The sequence below is a fragment of the Aspergillus niger genome (assembly GCF_000002855.4).
Source record: "Aspergillus niger supercontig An15".
Taxonomy (NCBI): domain Eukaryota; kingdom Fungi; phylum Ascomycota; class Eurotiomycetes; order Eurotiales; family Aspergillaceae; genus Aspergillus; species Aspergillus niger.
The window spans coordinates 391571-411537 of NT_166530.1; the positions used below are offsets into that span (position 1 = coordinate 391571).

The following is a 19967-nucleotide window of genomic DNA, read 5'->3' on the forward strand; positions in this document are numbered from 1 at the left end:
TCTGTACAATGTTAAATCCCGAACGCCGAGAATATCATGCAAATCAAGGAATGGCGACTCTAATTTCAGCGTCGTCGATGATGGTCGGGAGAATCCCTTTCTCTCGGGTGAGTGCGATAACGGTCCTCTCGCTGCCTCCTATGATCATCACGTCTCCGGTCTCTACTTCTCGACCGTGATCGCGAGCGTCTTCTTCTGTGGTCGCGATCGCGATCATGATCACGATCACGCGACCTACTTCTAGATCTGTGGCGATGACTGCGATGACGTCGCTCGCGCTCCTCACCGTGCCTGCGATGCCGGCGCTCTCGTTCTCTGTCCCTGTCCCTATCCCTATCTCTGTCGCCTGGGCGGTCTCGCTTTCGGTCCCTCCCCGGGCTTCGACTACGGCCGCTGCGTCGGGACGAGCCATATCCAATGCCCTTTCCTTCTTTCTCATCGCCATCTTCTGTAGCATCCTGTATTGTCCTTTGCCCCTCTTTGTCCCCTAGAGGCACCAAGTTGGCATTGTCTGACGCCTTAGGTGGTATAGGAAGACCTAAAGCTCGTGCCATCGCTTCTTCCTCAGCTTCCTTGACGCGCTGTTTCTCCTCACGCTCCTTTCTGGCCTGATCTTCGTCATCACCGTCCCCCTTTGCATACCACATTAAATCCTTTCCCTGTTGCCAGCGTCCGACAGGGGCCATGACCGAGTGGCCGAGATAGTTCTCGCGGTGCGCGGAATCTTTGACATCGGACCATTTGAAATCACCGCGGCCGCCACTGGAGGTGACAGTTAGTTTAGGATATCATCTCACCAGGGTAGGTAGAAAGTTGGGGAACTGACCGGCTGCCCTCTTTCCGAACACCTGCGACGAGATCCATTTTGAGGGTTAACCCAACGGGAAGCAGTGGTTTAAACACGTCGGAAAAGAATCCAGGATGAATCGGGGAAGTGAAGCTGAAGCTCCCGGAGAACCACCGGTGGCACGTGCGCAGTCTTGTGCCTAAGGCAGCCAGGACGGGCTGAAAGTGACCTCATATCAGCCCGGCTGTGTTGAGGCAGTCCGATTTGTGATGGCATCTACCCGGAGGTGAGATTCCTGAGCAGGAACTTCTAGATCGCTTTACTCTTGTGGTATGTACCTTCGCCAGACTCACGAGTTCCGCCGCAGCTTTGGACAACAAACCCGGCCATCGTTCGACTCCATGTGATGTCACCGAGATTGTATTCCCTCCAGAACTGCCCCTCGACGCCTGTGTATGTCGGTCATCTTGCCGCCTTCACTTCCCCCGATCCGTACGCCTCGAACGTGAGTGGTTGATCGTCGGAAATATACTTCGGCGCACTTTGTCCTTGTATCCAACCCATATCCTCCCGTTAGCGACTGCCAGGCTGCCAACATGGCGTTCAGTAGCGATGCTGGTAAGCTGCCAAAAGCGCGGCCTCGAGAAGGTCTACAGCTTCGGCCTTTGAATGTCGAGAAAGGGTCCAAAAGAGTATGTAGCTACCCCTCTTCTACCGTCATGAAAGCTACTCCAGTGTGCAAATCGACTTACAAGCATGCTGACCTCCCACCAAGTACTCTTCGTATGTTTCTGCTGCCATGATCCGAAACGCTGTCTGTTAGCGATGCTGAACGAAACTGCAGCGCAGATGATACTTTCCCTCCTCAGACCGCCACTTGGAGGAACAACTTGGTACTTTATTGCTGCCTTTCTTGTGCTACCTGAGTGCCATGCGCTAATTTTGCTGAAGATGGCGCTTTCCCAGCGCCGAAACTTATTGTTCGTCGCTTACAGTCACCAAATCTATGTCTGGGAGCCATCAGGGTCGTTTCAGACGCTGGGAAACAAGCCCGAGATGATAATAACCCCCGTAATGAAGGTTCCCCATGCTAGCGGCTATATTGCACCAGCTTCGCCACACGCGATCAACAACCTCCTTGTGGATGATCTAGGTCGAGATGAAGTCCTATTACTTGTTACTGATTCCGGCAACGTTTGTGGGTATCGAGTCGAGGCCATCTTCTCTGCCTTGAAGCGAGCGGCAGAGAATAAGGAAGAGCGCCCCCTCGATGGATCCCAGGTGGATCCATTCTTTGTGGAATTTGTTCAAGCTAGTGCCTGGGGCCTGGCTATCCATAAATTCGCCCGCCTCATTGCAGTGAGCGCGAATACGGGCCTCATAACCGTTTTTGCCTTTGCACTCGTGAACCCCACTTCGGAAAGCAGTAGCTCGAGCTATCACCCAGAAGACGATGATGATATGATCGATTACGGCCAAACCTGGCTGGAGGTCAGGACCAAGGACCAGTTCAATCAGCTGCGACATCTGATGCCGGACAGACACCGCACACGAAATGTTAAGCTGACTTATACCGGTCATTACGCTAATATCCCTTCCGTTGGTTTCTTGAATTGCGATCTCGACCCTAACGGCAATTGGATGGTGAGCACAGACATCGATAATAGGCTCCTTGTATGGCGGGTATGGGATAGTCTTGGCCCTTTCAACGTGAACCACTTCAATGATGTCTCTTTCAAGTTCTTCCCGGAGACCCTACGTAACGAGTACGGTTTTATCCCCAGCTTGAGCACTAGGACTCGAACGACTGACCAGGTGATAGTGAACGTGGCTGGTCTGTGATTGCCCTCGACCCGCGGACCTTCCATCGTGTTAAGTCTACTGAAGAAGCTTGTGGCGGCCCACCCAATCGCCGGGTAAAGGGCGGCCGGACCGTTTACGACCTAACGAGAGCGAACAGTCGGATACCGAACGCTTCACAGATATACAACTTCTTCCCACCTGCAGTGAAGATCGAGTCAGAGGAACCTGTTTTGCCCGACATATTTGGAGCCGACTGTTGCATTAGCAGACGAAACGGCCCATCCCAGGCCGCTTTTGGTGATGGCTCATCAGCGGCACTTCGTCGCAATCCAAGCGATGGCGCGTCGGCAGAGTTTCTTGATGCCAACGGGTCGTCCACGATCACTGGAAATGTTCGTCCTTTTGATTTTGCTGATACGTTCAGCCACCGAGCCGTCAATGGGTCTGTATATGGCGACAACTTGAGCCGCGACGGCTCTGATGTGGATGTGGGAGCGCATAATGCAGCAGGTAATGGCCATTGCCAGCCACTAAACCGTACAGTTCAGAGAATTGACGCTCTTCATCTAGGCCCTGGCCCCCTGACCACACCAGAATTCCTTCAATTCGCACTTCTTGAGGCTCTTGGCGGCGAAGCACCCGGTACCGAATTTTATGAGGACGAAATAGATTATTACCTGGCTGGAGGCACTTACAGTTCCGATCATGAGCTGGATAATGCCGACAGTACTTCCTCCTATAATAGCGACATGTCAGCAGCGGGGCCTGTTTCATACCCACTACTTGACGGTGAGTTGGATTACCCTCAAAGCTCTACCCCCTGTAGACATTGTCATGTTGATAACATTTCGGATACGAATTCAGCAGGTTCCCGATTTCCCATCCTACACTTCTCACAAACAGACATCCGTTTAATACCCCATCCATTCGCAAATTACGCCACAGTGGTCTGCGGCGACCCTTTACGACAACCCCTTACCCACCCCATTGTCTCCATCCGAGCCTGCGATCGCTTCAACATGGTGAAATATGTCCCAGAACATGGCATCGTGATTGCCGCCTCCCAAAAAGGCCGCGCAGCCGTTATAGCCCTCACGGAATCTGAAGCAACCGGCCTATCATTCCGAGTCGATTGGATTGTACCGTTCGAGAGTCAAGAAAAATACGGCGACCGTCCTCTCGTCCCCATCTTGGGAATGAGCGTCAGTCCCATCCAAGGTTTCGAGATCCCGCCGGACGTACCTTATATCCCCCGCGACGTCAAGCCCGACGACCTCGCCTTCCAATTCAAGTACCTGAGTCATGACGAACCCAGCTCCTCTCTATCAAGCAGCGTCATGCTACAACAGAGTTCCTTCAATGAAGAGATCAACGATTCGGAAGTCGATCCCAGTGAAACTGCCGATGACGACAGCCCCCAACCACCCCCGCTCAGCTTGCCAGAATGCCACGCCCGCGCAAGCAGTGCCTACCAGCCCGAGGAAAGCTGGCGCGGCTGGAACCCATCGCGCCATTACCGGCTAATGCTCATGTACGCGGACCATACCATCATGAGTTATGAGTTCTGGTACAAGTGGAATACTACGGATGCCGGTCCGAATGGCCAGGATCTCGACGAGGAAGATGATATCCTCCTTGTATAGGCTCTTCCCCTTTGTGCCACAAAAAGCAAAATTATGATAGATTTAGGATAGTGGTGATGAAAAGTACTGGGGCGTGAGCGTGAGGGTGCGAGTCATTGATCGCCTCTTCCTCGCATTGCATATATGAAAAAGGGCGTTTTTGGAGCGTATTGTTGTTGTCACTGAAACTTTTTAAGCACAGCGCTATGACCATGGATTCCAAACCAAGAAGTTCGTTCCAAGGTGCTAGGGTCTCTTTCTAAGACTGGGTTACTCGATCGCTCTTATTTCTCTCTGTTATTTAGTTTCTCTTATTTCGGGATCTGAGGCCCCTCACCTTTTCTATTTCCGTGGTCTCAATGGACATACTTTTGACTCCGATATGTGTTGTTTATACGGATGTATGGTTTACTTTACCCTATTTTGTAATCGAAATGCAAGATTTCGATCGGGAAGAAAATGGAAAAGCGAGTATTAAATAGACGTTGCTTTCTTTTTGAAACAGAAAAACATATCATGATATACATGCCAAAGAAGATCAACACGGCTTAAATTGAATTTTGGATGTTGGATGCAGTGTGATGCAAAGAGAAAATAAAAGGAATATGTCCAAAACCAATGAACATTTTCGCTAATGCAAGATGCATGCATAGTCATAGTCGTCAAGGTCATAGTTAGAGATGAATGGCAAGCTTCGCAAAACGTACATGAGTCGTGTCGTGATACGGTATATCCATGAAGAAACAAGTATAGATACCAAAAAGGGGGGTGAGGTATGGTAGGAGGTTCCAATATATTTAGATCCGTGGAAGTGATGGGGCCATTGCTAGAAATCATCATCTAGCTCGTCACTGTCCCATTCGTCTTCCCGGTCATTCAGGACCAGGTCCAGAAACCTCTGGAGTCCCGGGCGTCTGACTTGGGGAGGCTCGCCATCTGGACGACGGCGGACCTCGGCCATTGCTCGTGCTTGAGCTTGTCTTTCAGCTGCGGCTGCTCGACCTGCGGCGTCGAGATCATTGGCGTTGTTCCCACGATGGCGATTACCTCCAGCTGCGCCGTTGTTGACTCTTGGAGGGACCGGAGCAGGAGGTGGAGGTCGTCTGCCGAGTTCCCAAGCAACGAGGTCCTCGTCATCGCTGCCATCGTCGAAGTCCAGCAGTTCGTCGGGTACACGATGCAAGGCTGCGGCTCCATCGGGATTGATCCCATCGCCACCTTCCAGATCCCACAGTCGATTGAAACATCCACTGTTGATGTCGTTGAAATGGCGGTAAGGGTTGTCTTCGCAGAGCCAACTAGAGCAGAGATAGCAGAAGTGGGTGTCGCATTTGAAACATATCATATGATTGCAACCCATTTGCTTCTGGCATGGAGCATCGCATGTCGGACATGCCGAGGTGTACATACGCAGATACTCCTCCGTTGCTTTCTCCTCGGCCGAGAGCTCTGCTTCGCGGCGAGGGAAGCACCGTACGAGTTCGCCATGCCAGCCCTTCTTGCAAACACAACAGAAGGCATAGTTGCAATCTTCGCAGATGGCGACGCGCTCGGACATTGGTGGTAGCTGAGCCTCCTCCCCTAAGGGATCGAACACGGGTCCCTCTTCATCTTCGTCATCTTCGTCATCGAGGTCATCTGTCATTGGATCAACAGGCTTGGGGTGTCTCTTGGATCGTGCGGCTCCTTGACACCACTGCCGTGGGCAATACACAGTCGACTTGTCCGCCTCGAGCTTCTTCTTCCGTTTCAGGAAAACGTAACGCTGCACTGTCTCTTGTTCTAACGGGATCTGAAGAAGCTCGCTGGGGCTCAGGGTTCGATCTTGCTTTTTGTGTTTCTTCGGACGGGCGTCGGTGGGAGAGGTACTGTTTGATTCTTTACCACAACCAGGAGCCAAACACTTGACACCTTCGACGTCGCCTTCCGTTATACAAGAGTTGTAGAAGTCTTGGAGACAAGGCACGCAGAAGATATGCCCACAAAGTACGAGTCGGTGGCAAATCGTGCCCTTCTTGGGTTCGAGACAGACTCCACACTCAAAGGTCTCCTCCTCGAACCTTTCCCGTTCGGCTTTGTTGTTGAAGTCTAGCAATGCGATCTTTAACTCACGGGGAAGTTGAACTTCGCCACCGGATATGTCGCCAACCCCAAAAGCTGACTCCCCAAGTTGCTGAAGATGGTCAATATATGTGTATACCACGAGGTCCTTGCCACATTCCTCCCAAAGACGTTTTCCGTCATCCAAAAGACCTGACAATATAGAAGGTGGCAACCACGGAGGGTTTGTTTCAAGCCTGAAAATGGGCGGTTCTTCGGAAGGGTAACCTTGGGGCAGCTCGATTTCGAGGCAGATGGGAGGAAGATGTGAGAGTGTATGACTATCGCGATTGAGGCTAGCGGAGTTATGGTCACCTGTCTTGAAAGGAAAGCCAGGATCGTTGGCATCAACCGACGTGGGAGGAGTTAGTACGGCGGGGAACTCTGTCTCGGATTGTTGCTGGAAGCAGACACGCAGGGGAGCAGATGGCTTAACCGGTAGGGTGAGGGATGCTTTGAATGGCGAGGACGGATCTATCTTGATCTCGGGGTAGATGGCAGCAATGGATGATAACTCCACCGAGCGCTCATCTTCTGGAAGCGAGTCCAACTCTGTCATGGTGGACGCAAGCCGCCGCAGTGTAAGGAGTGAATGAATAGCCTTGAGATTTCCCAGTTGATCGACGCAAATAGCCAGACGTGTTGGGTGGCAAGGAAGGCCTTGCGGCGAAGCGAGGCCGAAACGGTATGGCCGCAGTATACCCCGGGTAGTGTCACTGTTCCGATCTCTCTATTGTATTCATTCCTCTGGGGAGGCAATCGAAGTGAAAAGAGAGGTTAAGGGCGGTGAGGGAGAGGTGGTTAAGGGCAAAGAATTAAGAATAACTAGTCCATGGATCAGCATCTAGCCAGAGGGAATAGTTTTATCAATCAGGAAGTTCGGTGGCGGAGATCCGGAGGGAGGGTGCACCTTTCAGGTACGGCCGATGGTTGCGGACCAGGCAATAGTCATGGAGGCAGTGGAGCCGATAGACGAACACAGGAGGGGAGAAGGGTTGGGCGAGACTGAAGGAGACAGGAAGCAGCAGTGTCTATTCTAGTAGTGGTTTGTAGTACAGATATACAGGAGGTGAGGCAATCAGAACGAGGCTTTGGGGGGAAGTGCGTCATGATTTTATGACCCGAGATAGATAAGAGAGGATTAGCAGCAGCGCAGCAGCAGCAGTAGTTGAACAAGATGGAAGAAGGTGGTTGCAAACACTAAAGAGCTGGCTGGGACCGAACAGGAGAAGAAGGGAAAGACATGTTTGTGTGTGGGAAAAAAAGATGGGATGGGCATCAAGCACGGGATTTGCTGCCCAGTTTGGTCATCATTTTCCAATGCGAAAATGATGGAAAATAAATGAAAATGGAATGAAACGAAATGAAATGTTCTCGATTGTTCGTTATTTTTTTGGTGACTCGACAGCCTTGTCAGCCTGAGGCCAACCCCGATCTTCCCCTCCCCCTCATTCCTCTCGCCGCTTTTAGTTCTGCCATGTTCCCCAAAGGCGGTGTCGGGGCTGCGACTCTAAAAGCGGCGATGCCACCATCCGCAGGGACTCGTGACCTTCTCTCCTGGGAAGGATGATGATATCGCCTAGACTGGTCACAATCAGACGTCTGCCATCCTAATTTTAGAAAGAATTTCAACCCGATCAACCTGCAGGACCATCCTAGAATCTTAACATCTGTCTACCCCGAATAGATCTCACACCCGTTATGTCTGTGTGCCAGTCTTGATCAGGTTTCTGATTCGGTTTAGCCCGTTCTGCCAGCTGGTATTGTAATTCTGGGTAGCTTCTGGTTCCTTGTCCACCCACCATCTGCTAGCTCCCAGCAAGACTATATAAAGAGAAACATCACTCAATCATTGTTTTTGAACTTGAACCCCGAGTTCCACAAAATGGCTGATATACCATTGGCATCCTTGTCTTTGACTCATGTCCACTACGTAAGTCTTTGCCAATGCTCCTGAATAGTCAAAGTAGCCCGGATCTCAACGCCGGACCGTCGCTGACCAAGACTATCAAACGGAAATAGGACCCCAATGATCCAATTTCCTTTCTTTCTGCCTGGCTTGCCTTAGTGCCACAAGCGCTATGCGTGAGCTATGCTACCCTGATCTGGGCTTCAAGAGAAGCTGAGGTAGTCTTGATGTTTGCGGGTCAGATGGGTTGCGAAGCACTGAATTTTGTGCTCAAGCGCATCGTCAAAGAGGAGAGGCCAAAACGTAGGTATTTCTTTGCAGATGTTTTGCTTTCCTTCGACATGAAATGGATGGAGCTAACGACTCTCTAAAGAAATGCTGGGTAAAGGCTATGGCATGCCATCTTCTCATGCCCAGTTCATGGCCTATCTCGCCGTCTATGCATCACTCTTCCTCATCTACCGACACAGCCCGAGCTTATCGCAATCAGGAGCAACCCTTTACTTCTGGACGCGAGTATTGATTTCCTTGGTGCTGTGTCTCGGTGCTGGTGCAGTAGCCGTTAGCCGCATTTACCTGAATTACCACACCCCCAAGCAGGTCCTGGCCGGGTGTGGCGCAGGTATGATCTGTGCGTTCGCTTGGTTCTTCATCACCGGGCTACTCAGGTCGCAGGGATGGATTGATTGGGTTTTGAACCTGGAGGTTGTTCAATTCTTTCGTGTGAGAGATTTGGTTGTGAACGAAGATCTCGCCGAGGCCGGATGGCAACGCTGGGAGGCCAAGCAAAAACTGAAGCGGAAGGGGGCCGGAGGTCAGGCATCGTCGAAAACCGAATAGTGCGATTCGATGACATTGAAGCGCAAGCTCGTATACCCGCCGTCCTCTGTGATACCCATAGATTTCACTGCCTATGATTGATAAATGCATGCAAGGCCTGGGAAGTGAAAGTCCCTCGGCTTGGTTCGATCCTGGCTGGAGTTACAGATTTGCCTACTATGATAGGCTTCATTTATCTACGAGTATGGGGTAAACTTGGCGATTAGTCCTTCCTTAATTGCTTTGTTGAAGATGAAGGGTTTTAGTAATATAAATGTTGGTGGTACCGATTGGAACATGCAGCTTCGCCTGAGGATATATATTGCAACAAGACGGGGACTAGAACTGCCAGCAGTACTAGTACTGTCGGAGTAGTAGTAAGAGTACTAAGTGCTTGGGAATGTGACCTTGGATAAAGCTAGAAAGGGTTAGAGCAATAGATCAACGTCTGGATCTCCTATGATCATGAAATTGGCTTTTAATTGTTTTAGAAGATCTTCTTGAGATTTCCCCCTTGATCTCCTTGATCTCTACTATGGAAGGAAGATCCACTTCGAGGGGCGTTCCTCGCACGTGACCACCAGCTCCCGCGGATCGACGGCTTCCCCGAAACTCCTCGTGTGGTCATCGTCTATTCACAAAGACAGCGGAGAGAGCTGCCTCAGAACCGCCATAAAAGACACCATGTGTCCTTTTCTTGAGTAAATAACCATGTTGGTTGATCTCTGACTTTCTCTCTCCCACCACGCTTTGTCGATTGGATTTTAACTTTCTCTTTTAACTTCTTCCGGGCTCACCCCCTGTTCACTTCCAATTGATACCCTCGATTTTGTTTCTGAACATCCTTCATAATTTTTTTTATGATCCCTTCATCTCTCGAATTTTATTGTCTCATATTTACACAAACATGGATGATGCATCGGAGCCTGCGGAAAGTGCCATGCAGGAGCATCATTTCGTCAAAGCAGACGAAGTCGACCAGACTGGAACGGATATCAGTACCGTTTCTGATGACCAGTTGATGGAGGAGGTAGCTGAGGGATTACGTCAGGAGCAGTCACAGCAGAACGTATCTACTGCGCCTAATGAAGCACCAGTAGAGATTCACAGAGCACCAAAACGCCCGGAGCTGCGTCGGGATGCTGCTGCCCCACCACCCCCTCTACAGCCACCGCCTCCAGCACCGGTTCAGCAGAATGTGGAAAGACCATCTGATTCATTGAGTCTCGCTCAGCTAAAGCAGCTGGTTCAGGAGATGCCTAAAGTTGAGCAGCCTGCGTATGCTTTCGAGTATGCCGACTCCCAACCATTCGCCGAGGAAGTCGAGGAATGGTTCCAGTACAGCGAGTTCGACAGAGTCATGCTCATTGGCATGAAGTCATCATTTGAGCATAGATGGGATTATTTCTGCGAAGACCAGTCTATGGATAATGTCCCGCAGTCCTGGATTACCGCTTCTTATGAATTACGAAAGACCTTTATGAACCAGCTTATTAATAACTTAGGTGACCGTGCGGTTCTTGTCCGAATTGAGGCCTTGGAGGCCATATGCTATGCTTTGACTGGTGTCTGGGGCCTGACGGCCGGTCGAGTTGTGGATGAGCTCCCGGAGGGCCGTCCTCAGCCAGGTGCAGAGGCTCCCGAGAGCCGGTCACTTCAGATCAAATCGATTGAACAGAATGTTTCCCTGCTCCAAGAATGCTCGGGTTTCCAGCCACTGATGAACTGCCTGTGCTGTGTCTTTGAGAGGCATCGCAGTTCAACCGCACTGGACGCGGACAGTGCTGGGCAAGAAGGCGCCAACCCTGCATATGTTGCTGCTTTGGAGAGAGAAGCAAACCTGGTGTTGACGGCTTTCTATTTGTCTGTGGAGGTTGGCCGCACGCAAGATGCTCTTGATCCCCAGAATGCCCCTCTAAGAGAGACTCTTATGAGTCTGGAGCCAAATTTACTTGTGTTTCTGGTGGAGATCATTGCGCGGTTGCGTTGGGACGACTCTGCCAATGTTCCGCTGACCAGAGTCATTCTTCTGTTTTGGAAGTCTTTGCTTCTTTTCTTCGGAGGCAGTAACAAATTGAAGGAGGCCAAGGAAGCACTAGAGCCGTCCCTCGAAGCAAGGAAAAACACCTCCAATAGAAGGACACCTTTCCTCACTGCCTCACCTCTGGATTACCACACTTTTCGACAGGAGATCACGTCCAAGTATCCTGCATATAACCCGCCACCTCCCGTGGTCCCCCTAGAGCTAGAAAATAATTCGATTCTTCCACCGCTCCCGCAACATCCCAGCAGGATGAGCTCTTCTGCGGGCCCCTTCTCTGGGGTTGGCCCTTCCGTGGCGGGTGGTGGTAGTGGTTCAATCATCCATCACCCGGTTCACATCGCTACCCCAGCACCCTCTCCCCCACCGTCACCCATTGGACCAGGCGGAAAAGCGGGAAAGAAGCAAAACTACCAGACAAACCAAAACTTTCCTTTCATGTACCCTCCTCTAGACGATTCGAGTAACGACCTTGGAGGCAAGGGCACTACAGAGCTGCAAGATAATCTTGTGGGGAAGAAGTGGCAGGGTAGTGATGTTCCGGCATCCATCATCGAGGCTGGGAGGCTGTTCTCAACACATGTCAAGATGACAAGGGCAATGCGACAACTGTGGGAAGAGCGAGAGCGTTTTATGAAATACGACCGCGGCTGGTATCCTGATGAAAGCCAGCCTCTTTTGAACGAGAACGCCGTTGGTGGACTGGCAGATGAGCTGCAAGATTTGAATGTCTCCGAGAAGAGACCGAGTACTGACAGCTCACCGGAGGAGGAAACGGACAATGCGGACATCCAGCGACGCCTGGATGCCGTTGAATCGTTCTATGTGAGTTTGCGTGGCGCCCTAGGTGACGGAACATTTACTTACGGCTCGCAGAGACAAGCACTAGTGCATCTACAGTCTATAACGATTGTCTTTCTGAAGATAATTCTGACGAACGTCAGCGCCATGGTGAGCCAGGCCAACGGACAAGCTGCGCAGGCCATGGGGTATGTGATACACCTGTAATTGCCATTGTGTAGCGTTTACTGATGCCTCATTCCCAGTGATGGTTATGGATCGGTGATCAATGGGTTCCCAGCCAATCATGCCAACGGGCACATTGATCTCAATTCCGAGGCTGCCATCGACGAGCTCGACAATATCCGGCTCCGGGAAATCACCGGCAAAGCGATTTCTGGCTCTCTGCTACTGCTTGTCAAGTGGTTCAAGAGATCTCGTAAGCTACCCCGGCCTGAATGTGTTGGAAGGAAGTACTGATAAGCCCTAGATATTCTGAAATTCGAGTATATAACGCAGTTGCTACTCGACTCCAACTACCTGCCTTTGATTTTGAAGATGTTTGCCCACCAAGATGTGGACCAGGCAGTAGCGCAGAAGAACGATCGCGAGGAATTGGGGTAGGTGCTCTTTCGTGATATAGCCGCTTAGATACTGACGAAACAAGATTTTTCCGATTCTGCCATCTACACTCGAACCAGCCGCCGGAATCGACAACCGACCTGGACGAAGACTCCTCGCCTAGTGACGACGAGGCTGTCCCTCCGCCCATCACCCGACATCGCCAGGACACAGGCAATTCAGTACGCGGCGTTTCGCCCGAAGTACATGTTCCTGAATTTATGGAAGGGCCTCATCGTCCCGAAGTTGACGAGCTAGGATATCCTACAGCACCCCCACCTAAAGAGCCGATTACCGTGTTCTCATTCCGCAACTTCTTTTCGGCGATCAATTACCTCCACATCATGCAGAAGATCACTCGCGACAAAGCCCATCGATGCCTTCTCCTGGTGCAATACAAGTCGAGCACTATCCTTCGCAAGGGGCTTAAGATTCCCGACCCCCACCTACGGTTCTATACCCTCAAGCTCTTCAAATCGCAGGTGCCATACTGTGGACGCAAATGGCGCCAGAGTAACATGCGGGTGATCACGGCGATCTATCTGTACTGCCGACCGGAGCTCCGCGACGACTGGCTATCTGGCGGAGACATTGACTCGGAGGTGGAAGAAGCGCTGCCACTGGAACAGGCACTGCGCGGACTGACGCACTGGTGGCACCTGCGCCGGTACAAGGACGTGATGGGAGGCGAAGAAGGCGCATCCATGATGGAAGAAGAGCGAGATTTCTTCGTGCGGGAGCTCGAGGCAATGGGATGGGGCATGGCAGGCGAGGAATCCTTCGGAGGCAGCGAGGACGCTGAAATGGGCGGGCCTTTGATGAACGGGACGGGGACCGAATGGGACGGAGCTCCACTGCAAATGGAAGGATGGTAATCCTACCACTACAAGCTACGAAGTTAGGAGACTTGGTACATACGATAGATGTTAACGCTATGTAATGAATGAACAATACCCCAATGGAAAACACTCTCTTTATACAATGCCCTGTATTCCTCCCTACCTGATATCGGAAAACCATCTTAGCATTCGAAATGTTTTGAATGGATGGACGGACCATCCTTATCGATAAGCAACCCAGTGGACCCCACGTGACCAATCACTGCGGCAACTTTTTTTCTGCGGCAGAAATCATCACCTTGACGGCCAAGCAGCACCTCCCTCTTCCCTTTTCTCCCCAGCAAAACCAGGTTGAATCGTAGCGGGGATACATCAATCCACCGCGAGAAGTCTTTGGCAAGATGTCGTCCGACGAGATTGTTTGGCAGGTTATCAACCAGCAATTCTGCGCCTATAAGCTCAAGTAAGTTTCTATCTCGATCTCTATCCGCGCATAAAAAAAATTTCCGCCTACCACATACATACAGCGCAACAAGAACCGACAAAGAAGAGAGAGAATATAATCCACAAGTATATAAATAAAAAGCTAACCATAATTTGTTTTTGAAAAGAACCACTAAGAACCAAAACTTCTGCCGAAATGAATACAACGTTAGCGGACTCTGCAACCGGCAATCGTGCCCGCTCGCCAACTCGCGGTATGCCACGATCCGGTCGGACCCCGAAACAGGCGCGATGTACCTGTACATGAAGACGGTGGAACGGGCGCACATGCCCAGCAAATGGTGGGAGCGGATACGACTGTCGTCGAACTACGCGAAGGCGCTGGAGCAGTTGGACGAGCGGCTGATCTACTGGCCGAAGTTCCTGGTGCACAAGTGCAAGCAGCGTCTGACGCGGCTGACGCAGGTTGCGATTCGGATGAAGAAGTTGGCTAAGGAAGATGAGAGGCTGGGTGAGAAGGTGGTGACGAAGTTGGCGCCGAAGATTCGGCGGAGAGAGGAGGCCAGGGAACGCAAGGCAGAGAGTGCGGCGAAGATTGAGAGGGCAATTGAGAGGGAGCTGATTGAGCGGTTGAGGAGTGGTGCTTACGGAGATCGGCCGTTGAATGTTGAGGAGGGCATTTGGAAGAAGGTGTTGCGTGGGTTGGAGAGGAGCGGAGAGGGTGAGAGGGATGAGGATCTGGATGATGGGGAGGAGATTGAGTTTGAGGATGAGGAGGAGGAAGAGGAGGGTGTTGGTCAGGTTGAGTATGTTAGTGATATTGATGAGGATGAAGAGGATTTGGAGGATATCGAGGATTGGATTGGTGAGGGGTCTGGCGACTCGAGTGACGATTATGATGATGAGAGTGATGAGGATGAGGACAGTGATGAGGATGAGGATGACAGCAACCACTCTGATGAGGAGGCGAAGAAGCCTGCGCCTGGCTTCAAGCGGAAGCGTCCTGCTCCCCAGATTAAGCCGAGGAAGAAGGGCCCCCGTGTTGAGATCGAGTATGAGACTGAGGGTGCTGGCAAGGAGAGCATCCTGGCTTGAAGGGGATGAGACATTGAACATAAAAGCACGGGTTTCTGTTGATGTTGCTGCTGCTGCTTTCGTGTACTGTATGGCGTTGTCTGGTTTAGATTTGTTTTGTGTCTGTTATTATTATTGCTCTGCTGCGATCGGGCATGTGCATACCCCGCCATTGCATATATGAATTTATTATTCACCAATGTTCTGGTCTGCGATATAAGACTATGTACATCGCAACTACATGGAGGTTATAAACTAGGTTACGAATGTTGAGACAAGATCCACCAGTTGGCTGTGTCAGATGGGGAGGAACAAAAAACCGACTGGAGCAGCTCACGTGCAGCGGCGGGATGAAACGGAGTGGATCGCCAACAAGAGCCGTGAGGTCAATCAATCAATCAATGTCAAACCTCCCCTAAGGGGTTGCACCAATACCTCCTGATCACCCTTCTACACGCTGGTCGGTTCAAGATACCGTGTTCAATAGCACCTTAATTCCTCACCGCTGCAGCTTAATTTCTCGGCTCTTGTTTCGCCCCGCGGACCAGCATCAGCCTCTCCTCGTGTCCTGACGCCGACCCCACCTAAGCAACTCACCTCCTTTTGAGCAACCCCATCTTCCCTTCCACGCCGGACTAGCCAAGGGGACCTGCATAAAACAAACAACAAGAAGAAGACGAAGAAGAAGGAGAATCACCAACCATCATGTTCTCATCCCTGACCTCATCCTCCGCCATCTCGAACCTGGGCACGCGGCTCACCTCCCTCCGCCGAGCCATCACCCTAGGCGACGAAGCCGACGACCCCGACAACGAAGACTGCTCTCACATTTCCAACGTGCTGCGCGCCTACTACACGGAGAAAGGACGGCCCTTCCCGGGCTGGCTTCCCCCGGACCCGAAAGCGCCAACGCCAGCGCCGGCACGGGTCATCGCGACGACGCAAGTGCAAGCCGGAGCAGCGGCCGGTGGCGGCCCAGCAGCATCGGCGTATGGACGCAGCGGAGGCGGCGGATTGGGAGACCTGTGGGGAGATTCGGGTTCAGCGACGGCGCCGGCCTCGCAGACGGCCAGTCTGCGTCGAGGTCGGTTGGCACCCGGCGGCGGTAGTGGTGGAAGTATGGGGGCGCCTCTAGCCGCCACGGCCAGCGCACCGTCGGGGATGATTGCATCACCGCATAGTCCGTCACCAGGTGCAGGTGTGCCGACCGGGTCAGCGAGACCGCTGCCTAGCCAGCGAGCCGGGTCGTATCAGACGATCTCGGGACCAGTCACAGGAGGAGGGCTAGAGCGAGCGGCGTCGGCTCAGGAGAGACTGCGAGCCAGATTACATGGGGGCCGGTCTCCCAGTCCCGGGCAGAATCCGGGCAGTTCGACTAGTCGGCCGGGTTCGCCATATGTTGGAGGGGGAGCGGATCCTAGCGCACGAAAACCGGTAGGCATGCCGGGAAGACGATAAATGATCGGGCAGGAAATTTTTTTTCCTTCGTTTTAGTTTCTTACGTTTAGGCTAATTTACTGTACTCCATCACCTACCTTGGGCTGGGGGTGGTGTGCGTGTGTGGGGGGGAAAACGAAGGGGCAAGGAGAAGGAATTAGTGGCTGCAGGGGCTTATTGCAAGATGGGGACTGCTGGTTAGTGTCTAGTCTTGTGGTAACTCGGATGGTGTCCGCGGGAGGGCAAAAAGGCGGCAAAGTGGGATGAAGTTGAAGAAGGAGAAGAGGAGATAATGAGAGGAAGAAGAGAAGCTAATCTACCTTTGTGGGTTGGAAATTTCCATGGTTTCGTCGTCATGAGACGGGGGACTCTGTGTGTTCCTCTCTGTTTCTCTGGTTGAGCCTTCGTGTACCTACCTACCTTTATCCTCTCGAGATGAGAGATCCTAATATACAAACCTAGATCTTGTATTATCGGCAAGCTTTTCCCCTTGGTTTGTAAACCATGTTTCCATCCTCCCGTGCCGTCTTGGCTGTCCATCGAATTGCTTGTTGCTTGATGGCATTGCTTGAGTGAGGTAAGAAAAGGCTGGGCGTAAACGTTCTTCCCTTGGCCAGGAAGGCCTTTTTTCCGGGGGGCATAGAAGTGGGGAACGCATCCAGGCCATGCTTTTGACTTTTTCTTCCTTTTACCTCTTTGCCCTTTCGCTTCAGCCCGGTGCGCGTGTTGTCAGTGTGTCACGCCCAGCAAGAAGTTAAACTAGTGTCGGAGAGGGGGGGGGGGGCAGCAGGAGGGTTCAGCGAATGAGGGACTCGGGCTTGTGGAGAGTGAACGGGGAACGGGGAAGGGAAGCTTTGGGGAGGGCAAAGGAAGAAATCGGAGGAAGATAGCGAGACCAGTCAAGAGATTATGGGGAATTCTACGCTAAGGAGATGCAGTATGGAGTAGCGGAAGAGTCACGGGGCCCCGAAAAGAGAAAGCCAGAACAGAAAAGAAAACAAAATGGCGCAACTAAAACTAAACTACCCCACGAGGCTAACCGGAATAAGCGTATCATGGTATTTTTCAATGAACCATGACTGGTCAGAGTATCGCCGAGAATCCACCGGCTTAGGTAATGGGAGCTGCCCACGGGGAAATGTCTCCTCCGCTTCTGTTCTGGGGAAGAATCAGCATCGCGACATTCCTTTCCATTCCACTCATTCCACTCCATTTCTCTCGGTTCGATGCGTAATGGTCAGACATCTTTTCGGAGGCTTGATTGCTGCCCATCATGCGGTTCCCCACTTCTGCATCTTTTCCTTTTCTTGTCTCCCTCCCCCGGCTGGCCCTCGCGTGGTCGGCTTCCTTGACTGGTTCCACGGCCCGATACTAACGAGTCAAACCCGGTCCTCATGATGGGTCCTTCTCTTTTTTTCTGAATTTTTCCTTTTTTATCCTCTCCTCTTACGCCGATGACGCTTTTGGGGAATGATGAGGTAGTACTCAGTCTCAGTCGTAGTTGTAGCTGGACGAGGAGGAGGCCCATGGGCCGATATGTGTGCCCTTTAAATACCACCCCCCTTCTGGCATTCCCCAGATACTTCTACCTCTTTTCTCTTCTTCTTTCTGCGTGTGTCTCTATCCCCACCTTATCTCTCTTCCTATACAGAAGATCCTTGCCCCGGTCGTGGGAGGCATCTTCTCTGTCTCTCTATATCTCACCCTCTCTCACACCCGCAAAGAGAGTGAACAAAACCTATACTCCTTCCCCCCCTCCTCCCACCGATTGTACCTCCCTTGTACATATCATAAAAATATCCCTTTAATATCACAAGCGGCTGTCACACCGCACTTTCCATTTCCAATCATGGGTGTCGTACACGACCTGGACACCTCCCATGATGACCACAAGGAGGGAACCGCCTTGGAGATGGACGATGTCCTCAAGGACCCCAAGGCCATCGAGGAATTCAACGAAGCTGCCATGGATGCAGAGTTGTTGCAACTCGAAGAGCAGCTGCAGGAGAGGAAGCCCGGTTGGTTCGTGGGCTTCTCCAATCCATCTGTGTATACCTACGTCCTAGTGGCCTTTGCCTCCATGGGTGGTCTGCTCTCCGGTCTGGATCAGTCCCTCATCAGTGGTGCCAACATCTACCTGCCCGATGCATTGAACCTTACCGACAACCAAAGTAGTCTTGTGGATGCTGGTATGCCTCTGGGTGCCGTGGCCGGTGCCCTGATCCTCTCCCCCGCCAACGAGTACCTCGGTCGTCGCATGGCCATCATCGTCTCCTGCATCCTGTATACTATCGGTGCCGCCTTGGAGGCCGGTGCCATCAGCTTCGGTATGATCTTTGCTGGACGTTTCGTGCTTGGTATGGGTGTGGGTCTGGAAGGTGGTACAGTCCCTGTGTATGTCGCCGAGTCTGGTATGTACTTTTACCCCTTACTTCCTTTTACATCATCATCAACGTCCAATGTATCGACTAACGTCACTTCAGTGCCCCGCAAGATGCGTGGTAACCTCGTCTCACTATACCAGTTGAACATCGCTCTCGGTGAAGTCCTGGGCTATGCCGTGGCCGCCATCTTCCTCGATGTCAAGGGTAACTGGCGTTACATCCTGGGATCTTCCCTGGTGTTCTCGACCATTCTGCTAGTGGGTATGCTTTTCCTGCCGGAGAGTCCGCGTTACCTCATGCACAAGGGCCGGGCCGTGGAAGCCTACGGCGTATGGAAGCGAATCCGCGGCTTCAACGACTATGACGCCAAGGACGAGTTCCTGGGCATGCGCCAGGCGGTGGATGCCGAGCGCGAAGAACAAGCCGCTACCAAGAAGTACGCCTGGATGGACTTCATCACAGTGCCGCGCGCCCGTCGCGCCATGGTCTACGCCAACATCATGGTCTTCCTGGGCCAATTCACCGGTGTCAACGCCATCATGTACTACATGAGCACACTGATGGATGCCATCGGCTTCGACGAGCGTGACAGCGTCTTCATGTCTTTGGTTGGTGGTGGCTCCCTCCTGATCGGCACCATCCCGGCGGTGCTGTACATGGAACGGTTCGGCCGCCGCTACTGGGCCAATGCGATGCTCCCCGGGTTTTTCATCGGCTTAGTGCTGGTGGGCATCGGCTACCAGATCAACTACCAGACCCACCCCAAAGCCGCCCAGGGCGTCTACCTCACCGGCATCATCCTCTACCAGGCCTTCTTCGGCTCCTACGCGTGTCTCACCTGGGTCGTGCCCGCCGAAGTCTTCCCCACTTATTTGCGCAGTTACGGCATGACCACCGCCGACGCCAACCTCTTCCTCTGCTCCTTCATCGTCACCTACAACTTCACCCGCATGATGAAGGCCATGACCCGGATCGGTCTGACTCTGGGTTTCTATGGTGGAATTGCCTTCATTGGCTGGTTCTACCAGATCATTTTCATGCCTGAGACCAAGAACAAGTCCCTCGAGGAAATCGATGAGCTTTTCTCCCGTCCCACTTCTGCTATTGTCAAGGAGAATCTGAAGAGTACGGGCGAGGTCATTGATGATTTGTTCCACTTGCGCTTCAAGAAGGTGTTTTCGCCGCCGCCGAAGGAGGACTGATTGACTGATTGATTGATTCATGGGTTGGGAGTATTTTGACCCATGTATCGTTTTTGGTCAATGTGGATGATGTATATGTTTATGAATATAGGATGATCTGAAGAT

General features: G+C 52.0%; 8 protein-coding genes across 8 annotated transcripts; 6 read left to right on the forward strand and 2 right to left on the reverse strand.

The window, feature by feature from the left end:
- Positions 1-65: 65 nt before the first annotated feature.
- On the reverse strand, positions 66-864 carry An15g01430 (uncharacterized protein; the record flags this gene model as incomplete). The annotated part of the gene is made up of 2 exons (XM_059744477.1): positions 66-762; positions 827-864. 2 exons carry the CDS (start codon positions 862-864, stop codon positions 66-68), a joined length of 735 nt encoding a protein of 244 aa, XP_059607017.1.
- Positions 865-1383: 519 nt separating this feature from the next.
- An15g01440 (uncharacterized protein) lies at positions 1384-4233 on the forward strand (the record flags this gene model as incomplete). The annotated part of the gene is made up of 3 exons (XM_059744478.1): positions 1384-1570; positions 1632-2553; positions 2610-4233. The coding sequence occupies 3 exons, from the start codon at positions 1384-1386 to the stop codon at positions 4231-4233; spliced, it is 2733 nt and encodes a 910-aa protein (XP_059607018.1).
- An 805-nt stretch (positions 4234-5038) lies between these two features.
- Positions 5039-6871, reverse strand: An15g01450 (uncharacterized protein; the record flags this gene model as incomplete). Its single annotated transcript, XM_059744479.1, has 3 exons — positions 5039-5793; positions 5905-6036; positions 6097-6871. 3 exons carry the CDS (start codon positions 6869-6871, stop codon positions 5039-5041), a joined length of 1662 nt encoding a protein of 553 aa, XP_059607019.1.
- Positions 6872-8197: 1326 nt separating this feature from the next.
- An15g01460 (uncharacterized protein) lies at positions 8198-9061 on the forward strand (the record flags this gene model as incomplete). The annotated part of the gene is made up of 3 exons (XM_001396649.1): positions 8198-8245; positions 8335-8524; positions 8595-9061. 3 exons carry the CDS (start codon positions 8198-8200, stop codon positions 9059-9061), a joined length of 705 nt encoding a protein of 234 aa, XP_001396686.1.
- An 886-nt stretch (positions 9062-9947) lies between these two features.
- Positions 9948-13357, forward strand: An15g01470 (uncharacterized protein; the record flags this gene model as incomplete). Its single annotated transcript, XM_059744481.1, has 6 exons — positions 9948-11906; positions 11958-12070; positions 12128-12300; positions 12352-12481; positions 12529-12619; positions 12770-13357. The coding sequence occupies 6 exons, from the start codon at positions 9948-9950 to the stop codon at positions 13355-13357; spliced, it is 3054 nt and encodes a 1017-aa protein (XP_059607020.1).
- Positions 13358-13722: 365 nt separating this feature from the next.
- On the forward strand, positions 13723-14860 carry An15g01480 (uncharacterized protein; the record flags this gene model as incomplete). The annotated part of the gene is made up of 2 exons (XM_001396651.3): positions 13723-13784; positions 13933-14860. 2 exons carry the CDS (start codon positions 13723-13725, stop codon positions 14858-14860), a joined length of 990 nt encoding a protein of 329 aa, XP_001396688.1.
- A 684-nt stretch (positions 14861-15544) lies between these two features.
- An15g01490 (uncharacterized protein) lies at positions 15545-16297 on the forward strand (the record flags this gene model as incomplete). Its single annotated transcript, XM_001396652.3, has 1 exon — positions 15545-16297. One exon carries the CDS (start codon positions 15545-15547, stop codon positions 16295-16297), a length of 753 nt encoding a protein of 250 aa, XP_001396689.1.
- A 1828-nt stretch (positions 16298-18125) lies between these two features.
- On the forward strand, positions 18126-19862 carry An15g01500 (uncharacterized protein; the record flags this gene model as incomplete). The annotated part of the gene is made up of 2 exons (XM_001396653.3): positions 18126-18687; positions 18760-19862. The coding sequence occupies 2 exons, from the start codon at positions 18126-18128 to the stop codon at positions 19860-19862; spliced, it is 1665 nt and encodes a 554-aa protein (XP_001396690.1).
- Between the last annotated feature and the right edge of the window lie 105 nt (positions 19863-19967).